Source organism: Hipposideros armiger, unplaced genomic scaffold, assembly GCF_001890085.2.
Source record: "Hipposideros armiger isolate ML-2016 unplaced genomic scaffold, ASM189008v1 scaffold_66, whole genome shotgun sequence".
NCBI classification, from domain to species: Eukaryota; Metazoa; Chordata; class Mammalia; order Chiroptera; family Hipposideridae; genus Hipposideros; species Hipposideros armiger.
In genome coordinates this window covers 3,004,399-3,012,772 of record NW_017731416.1, presented here as the reverse complement: position 1 = coordinate 3,012,772, position 8,374 = coordinate 3,004,399, and the positions used below count along the sequence as shown (strand labels likewise).

General features: G+C 40.5%; 1 protein-coding gene across 1 annotated transcript in view; it reads left to right on the top strand.

The window, feature by feature from the left end:
- The first annotated feature begins 297 nt into the window (after window positions 1-297).
- Window positions 298-8,374, top strand: part of HSPA4 (heat shock protein family A (Hsp70) member 4) — a 39,785-nt gene continuing 31,708 nt past the window's right edge. Inside the window, exon 1 of the mRNA XM_019642198.1 lies at window positions 298-706. Coding sequence (XP_019497743.1) covers window positions 600-706 — 107 coding nt within the window. The 5' untranslated portion in view covers window positions 298-599. The remainder of the gene's footprint in view (window positions 707-8,374) is intronic.

Here is an 8,374-nt window from a genome sequence, read left to right as displayed (position 1 = left end):
TTGGAGATAAAGAAAAACAGCGGAAGTAGGCCAATGGCGTTTCCACCGTATTTTGCCCCCAGCCGGCTCTCCTTTCTTTTGGAAGGGGAGGTGCTATACTGCGCTTTGCTGCGGTGGAAAGCCGCTGCGGCGGACTCTGTGCGCAAGATCAACTGGCCAGCTCCGCCTCTCAACCGTCTTTCCACCGCCCTGTCCCTTCCCAGATTCTCGAGCCTGGACATGACGTACGCTTTTACGTAATTGAGGCGGGACCTCAAAAGGAAAAGCGCCTGAGCCCAGATCTCGCGAGAACATTCCTTTCCCTTCGGAGTTATCGCTCTGCAGCTTGACTCCCGTCGCAACGAGATCTTTCGAGATCTTCTCCGCCCCCGCTACCGGCGTTCTCTCTGCGGCCGCTCAGCCGGAGCCGGCCTGAGTAGCGCGGTCCGCTGCGGCCCCGTTTGCGAGGACCTAGGCGCTCGCGTGGGCACCCGTCCTTTCCCCGCTAGCCCCTGTCCCCCGGTCCACGCGGCCCCCTCTCAGCGCGCCAGCCCCGCCTGGGTCCGTGTTTCTGTCTCGCCGGCTGGACCCGGGTTCGAGCCCGAGCTGTATCTGGCGCCATGTCGGTGGTGGGCATAGACCTGGGCTTCCAGAGCTGCTACGTTGCTGTGGCACGCGCCGGCGGCATCGAGACCATAGCTAATGAGTACAGCGACCGCTGCACGCCGTGAGTGTGGGTCAGGCCGACCTCGTGCACGGGGGGTGGGGGTGGGAGTGGAGAGGTAGCGGTTGCTGGGGTCTGAGGCCCTCGCGGCTGGGAGTGTTCTCCGTTCCGAGCCGAAGGCCGGGTGGGTAGGGGACCCTCACTGGGTGCTAGGTGACTAGTGGCCGCGACCCTCCGTGTGGTTATGGGCCAGGGGCGAGGCCTTTTCCTGGTGGCCCGCTGACTGAGCAAAGGCTGTGAGCGGGTACTCGGACCACCGGAGGGTATGAGTAGGAGCTGGAGGGAAGGCAGGCCTCGGGTGTAGGATGGACCGAGGTCCTGTCAGTTGGCAGGCGTATGACGTCTCTTGAGGCCAACACAGTTAGGAGCTTTGCATACAGCAGGTGCTTAATAAAAGTTGAACGGGTTCTGGCGTGTGCCGGCAGCGAGTCGATGGAGCGGCCTTAGTCCCACGTGAGTGGGGGCGGGGCGTGCCCGGAAGAGGGAGCCCCAGAACCGGAGGGTCAGGCTCCTATGGACTAGGGATCTCGGGATTGGGATGGGACAGACAGGTACTAGAAACGGACTTAATGAAATGGATGCCTTCTTGATACCTTTGTATTCACTTTGTTTTTTTCACATCGTTTTAGTATATTGAGCTGTTGGGTCATTCTCTGCTATTCTGTGCGTTTCCACTTTCACAGTAATATATTCCAACCAGGGTGTTGGCTGCAATTGTTAATGAATGACTCAGGGGTTCACTTTGACTTCTAGAACCTATAGTAAGTTTTGGGACCAGTATAGACAGACAGCTCTAAAAAATCACGACTCACCCAGGTCCTTCCTTGGTTAAGAGTATTTAAAAAGTCTACTTTTTGAATACATAAGATATCTTTCAATCCATTGTCTTCCTCTCGGACAAAATCTTTTAAAATCCTTGGTATTTGTTAGGTTCTCAGTGTGGCGGTTCACGGGCACGTTTCTAAGGCACGTTTTTCACCCTAACTTACCATGCTTCTTAAGTAAATTACTATAGCAGAACTAGATTGCCCTGTCTACTAGTCTGATGTTTGTTGCTCAGAAGGCTCACCGTATTTCCCTTCCACTTGTCAAATTTCTGCCCTTTTAGACCTAACTCAGGTGCTTCCCTTGAACACCCATGGCAACTGAAGTTTGATGTCCTTTTCTCCATTTTGATTATAATTTTTAACAACTTTTTTGAGATGTAATTTAAAGTGTACAGTTCATTTTTGTGTAGTCACAAAATTGTGCAACAATTACCACAATTTTAAAAACATTTTCATCACCCCCAAAAGAAAGCCTGTACTCATTAGCATGCACCCCACTCCCTCCTATTTTTATAGTTTTTAACAATGGGTATTATGTTCTAATTTGTGTTAACAAGGAAGTATATTTTATACTGAAGTTTTTTAAAGCATTAAAGATTGGTTTTAAGTATTCAAGCATTTCCTATTTGATATTGTCTTTGATACTGTCTTTCTCTCTGGATTTAGTTTTCATCTGTAAAGATAGTCTCCAAGAAATTAAAAAGGCTGGAGTGCTGAGTTAGGCTTGTAACATTTTGGTCCTTTATTGTCTAAAATTGAACCTACTTTAGCTCTAGAGGGAAGAGAATCCCAAATATTGGAACAGTGTTCCTGTCCTTTATTTTAGACTGTTATCTTATGCTCTAATATTTTTCAGAGAAATAGCAGTTACAACGGTTTTTACCATGAATTACATTATTTGAAACTGAGTTATTTTAGAAAAAAAGAATTTAATCTTCCCAGATTGGAATTAAATTTGCTCAAAGACTAAATGATGGGTGACCAACTACATCATGTAATTGTGATAAGGAAATACCTTTTAAATACTTTAAATTATTTTCCTTGTATGTACTATATTTTCCTTTATGTTTCCCAGGAACTTACAGGGATGCCATACACCCAAGTAATTTTTGAGTTGATTTTGATTGGCTAGATTTCTGTGTTGGAGTCTCTGGTTAAGTGGAACATGGGAACAGAAAGGTTGATCTTTGTAGTTATGGTTTTATATCTCAGAGGTACATAGACTGTGTGATGTAGGTTTGTTTTAGTGTGAGAGTGGAAATGAGATGCAGATTCTGAAAGGCTGGTGATGATGGAAGTGCACCTCATTTCAAATTGGGGTAACAGGATTTGGACTCAGTTTTTGAGGAGCAAGCTAAGTCTTACCCAGAAGAGACCCTTGCTTTTCCATCAAATTTAGGTTTCCTTCATTTTAACAAATACTGAGTGCCCCCAAAATGCCAGCCATTGTGCTAACCACTGGAGGTGCTCTGACGAACAAACAAACAAGATCCTGCCGTCATGGACATGGCTAGTGGAAAAAGCCAGATGCTAAACAAATATATACATAATTATTAACTGGTAAAGCCCAGATGGGATAGTACAGGATACAATGATGGGGACATAATTTAAATTTGATAGGGGTGGAGGAGGAAGGTACCCTTAAAGATGTGCCATTTAAGTTGGTACATGGCGGATGTAGGAATTGACCATGGAGGTTGTGGTGGGTCTGAGGAAGAGCTGTTATAGGCAGAAGGAGCAGCAAGTCAGGAAGACCTGAGGCAAGAAGAGCTTGGCACGCTTGACATACTTAGGGGATCATAGCTGCTCTCGAGCCACTTGAGAGAATGGTGAGAGAAATCTGGAGAGGAGTTAGGCAGACTATATTATGGCAAAGCTGTGTAAATCGTGTTAAGGATTTTTATCTAGGTGCAGTGAGAGTTGATCCATCCAACTTGTATTTTTTTAAATGTGATTAACTTTTGGTGGCAAATGGATTTGAGAAGGGCAAGAGAAGCAGCAAGGTGGTAACTTAGGGTATTGCAGCATTTAGCCCACGAGGGAGTTGACATTGCTCTCCACCAGTGTGGTAGCATGGGGGAGAAGTGTGGGCAACTTTGAAATAAACTGGAGTTCTAGATAAGTGTCCATGTTGATGTTTTTTGACTATAGACTTTGGAATAAGATGGAAAGCCTATTTTTATATTTGAATTATTACGGTAGAAAGGGTACAACCATAAAGCTTCTTTGTAATAAAAATATTGGACTGCCAAACATTAGAGAAGTTAATTGAGCCATACTTTCCAAAATGAGCACTTTAGAGGGTAGAAATGAGTTACTTACGAAAATCTGCATATGAATTGTTTATGTTATCATTTTCATGGACTTAGTTCCTAATAATATATTAGGAATTTGGAGAGATGACTATTAGTAATTGCCCTTGAGAAGGTAAAAGCTGAAAGTATCTATAGTTTCTGGTTAACAGCAGATTAACATCTGATACCTTATTTGTACATGAAAATTATTCCTCTGTGAAATGAATGTCTTTACATGTGTACCGTATTTGCCGGCGTATAAGACGATTTTTTGGCGCTGAAAAATATGCCTCCAAGTGGGGGGTCGTCTTATACGCCAGGTACACTTCAGATAGACTGCCCATAGTGCTTGCCCCGTGCCATAGTGGCCTCCCGATGCCCGCCCACTTCATTCCACATACCGTTCAGGCATCAGCAGCGCTGCTGGGTGTATGCTCGGCTGTTATGCGATTTTGCTGTTATGCGATTTTACCACACTCGCAAAATCGCACACAGCCGACCATATTACAAACTCTGTATTTTGAGTGGAAATGTTAGGGGGTCGTCTTATACGCCAAATTGTCTTATACGCCGGCAAATACGGTAGATCTAGGAGCAGCAGGATGACTTAGATCTTTTAGATTCAAAGAAAAGGAAAGTTGATTTGTTAACTAAAGCTTGGTATATCTAGTTGCAGAGGTTGTGAAAGTAGTTTCTTAGAATTTTTTAAGAACTAAAATACAACCTTGTGGACAAAATTGGTATAAATAATCTACACGAACTTTGTCATTATATTCTAAATTGTTTCTTAAAACACCTTTTTCTTAACAAAATGCTTGTTTGCCGTAACAAACATTATAAAGTGCTAAAGTAAAATTAAGTTTCTTCTCCCTCTAATTATTTGCTGTGTATCCTTGTATACCTTTATTTGTACAAATATATGTAGGGTGTGTGTGTTTAAACAAATACGATCATACTATATTTTGTAACTTTTCTTTAACTTGTATTTTAGACATCTTTCAGAGTCAGTAAATATGAATCTACCTTCTTAAATATATATATTCCATATTATGGCTGAAACATGTTTTCTTCAAACACTCAGGTTATTTCTAATATTTTGCTATTACAAATAGTTCTTCAACAAGTAGTCTTTTGTGTTTATATTTACATGTTGATACTTTTATATTTGTTGGATAGATTTCCAGATGTGAAACTAGAGCAAAAGATACATATGCTTAGAGTTTCAGTAAATATTGTCAGAATACTTCACAAAAATTTAAGGGATTAATTTATACCAGGAACATAAGTGATTTCTCTACCTCACTGGGGGTTGTGAGGATTATAATGAGTTGAGGTGTTTAGAATAATGTCTGACATACAGTAAATACTGCCTAAGCTAATGTTGCTGTTATTACCTTTTTGTATTTTTTATTAATCCTCTTTATTAATGGATTCTATGTTGGGACAGTAAAATGAAATCTATAGAAGTTTGCCTTTAGGGTTCATCAAATATGTGGCTTTTAATGTGCAGATATTGACTCAGGAATTTGCTTTAGGAACTATATCTCATAAGAATGAGTTATTTGGTCTGTTTGATAGCAACTTTTTTGGGTGCTTTATAGTTTGGGTCTAAGGCAGTAACCAGAGGATACTTTGATTAACATAATAACCATTTCCATTCCAGTTTTGCCTACATCTCTTATTTGATAGCCCAAATACTATTGTTGGTTCTCTGAAAAGCTAATTTTCTTATGTTATTTAAGAAAGTGAATTAGAGCAACAGTTGTATTGATATCCTGAGAGCAGTTGACACACAAAAATGAAACTACCTTTTAAGGATCTGTGCTGAAAGAAGCTGTTCATAATATCCTATCAGAATGTGTATAAATACTTGGTTAGTAGTATTTCTTAGCCAGGACAGGGAGATCAGTGCTATTCTCTGGCTTGAAAAAATTGTTTCTAGGACTTAAAGATTAGCACAGTCTTGAACTTGATTTGAATTGATTTCTAATAATGTCAACCTATAGTTTGGAATGGAGGAAAAGTAATGGCAGTCAAACAGCAAGTGTCTGAGTACTTAGGTTTTTTAGCAGCACTAACTTGGCTTTGTGTGTAGTATAGAGGAAGAAATGTAATCATTCAAATAGGAAATATGGACGACATAAAGCAGCAGTGAAAGGTTATTTAAGTACAGACTTAAAATACCGAATTCAGAGGAGAGGTTACATCAGTGGGGCATGTGAAAAGGCAGTGATGAGAAAGGCAGGAGTGAGACTTGAGCAAATAGGATTAGAATACATGGAGGAAAGGATTTGGGACAGTCCTAGGGAAGGTATAGAAGTTGGAATAAATCTAATGGATTTGGTTTACAATATTAAAGTATATATGGGATTTGGAGTCCAATAGTCCTGGTTTTGAATTTTGGACTCTAATATTTACTTGTTATGTTTCTGGGCACGTTGACTTGAATCAAGTTATAAAGCTGGATCAAGAGTAGTACTTTTCTCAGTATTTGGGAGAATCAAGTGTAGAATGCTTAGCACAATGCCTGGTGTATGAAGGTTCAATAACAAAGCTATGGAAGAAGGGAGCGCCACCTGCTTGGATGAAAGAGGGATTGGATGCGGGCTGTGTCCAGATTTGGGAAGTTCTGAATGGGCAGTAGTAGATATGTTGCCTTTAGATATCTTGTTATGCTTGTTCCATGTCAGAATTCTGACGGAGTAAGTCAGCTACTGAATACTTTTCAGAGGGTGTTGAGAAGAAGCAAACTGAATGAAATTTTTTATGATATATTTACAGGCATATCTCTGATATATTGTGGGCTCATTTCAAGACCACCGCAATAAAGTGAGCATTGCTCTAAAATGAGTTAGTCTTTTTGCTGGTGGAAGGTCTTGCCTTCAATTTTTATAAAACACAACATTTGTGAAGCGCAATAAAGCAGAGTACAATAAACTAAAACGAGGTATGCCTGTATTAGGATTGCATATAAGTATTTACTTAAATGCTAAAGGTGGCCATCTATGGTGGGTGGGTGATAGTTGGGGAATTATAGGTGATCTTTATTCATACCTTGTTTTCTAATTTTCTACGATGAGCTTGCACTAGAAAGCACTGAACTAGGTTCTAGTGCTGGCACTAATATACAGTTTAATGTTTTTGGGCTTTCTCTACATTGATATGTTTGGTTTCTTTGTGTAAGCTTTTAATTTGAAAAACCCTTTAATTTGTGCTGTTTGAACTATTGACCATTAAATTGCCCTTTTTTAATGGGAGTAATATGACTTTACTTCTTATGGGTAGATGATTTTAAAGATGGCTGACTGGATTTTAGTGGACAGTTTGAAAAGGTGAAGCAGATCTTTCATAGCAAGCTGGTTGGTTTGTTTTTGTATGAAACTCAGACCAGGACTTCATTGGCACTATAGTAATAGCTAATATTTTGTTATTTACTATATGCCAGTGTCTGATATAAGCCCTTTATAAATAGATCAACAAAATTTAATCTTTATAGCAACCATATGAGGTAGGTGCTGTAATTTCCCCATTTTAGAGGTGAGCAGTTGAATTTCAGAGAGGTTAAGCAACCAGAGAGGTCACAGCTGGAAAAGCAGAGAAGGGATTTAGACAGATCCCTGACTGTGATTCTGGAGCCTGTGCTCTTTTTACTGAATATGTGTTCAAATCAATCAAATTGATGGCAAAGTGGAAAAGCTAAGGGTTTCTTTCTTTTAATGCAATAGTTTATTATAGAACTTTTTAAAGAATGTGTGAATTATGTAGTGATGTTAGAGTAATGATTTTTCTATGATATGGTAAAAAAAAGTGTGGACTTTTTCCATACTTTGCAAGAGTTACACCTTGTTTAAAGTGTTACCGTTGTATTATGTGTAGGTTGAGGTTCCATTAGTGACATTTGACTGCTTTGTAAGAAGGTGGGAACTGTTTGTAGTGTGTGTATGCATAGACCAAAAAAAGGATGAATAATCTGAACTGAGACACACTTTGATTTAGCTTTTCAAGATGTTATGAAACACTTCCTATAACTGTTAAGAAGGGAGAGGTAGACTTTAAAAGTAGGTAAAGGGGTGGCCGGTTAGCTCAGTTGGTTAGAGCGCAGGCTCATAACACCAAGGATGCCGGTTCGATTCCCACATGGGCCAAGGAGCTGCGCCCTCTACAACTAGGCTGAAACAACTACTTGACTTGGAGCTGATGGGTCCTGGAAAAACACACTGTTCCCCAATAAAGTTTAAAAAAAAAAAGTAAGTAAAAATGCTAGAACTGACTTCAAGGAAAATATTATTTAAAGCAACTCTGCATGATAGAACATTCTGTAATGATGGAAATGTTCTGTATCTGCATTTCCCAAAATCTAAAAGCCAAGTCTAATAAGTTTTAAGAGGTGGAAATGATTAATTTTTACTTGAGCAGGATTGGGAAGGCTTCACAGACAAAGTGGGTGACATATCTGGAGAATGAGTGCTTCCGAAGGACCAGAGCATTTCAGGTAGCAGAAGTGCCATGAGCAGAGCAGGAAGGTTGGAAGACTGCCTTGTGTTGGGTTA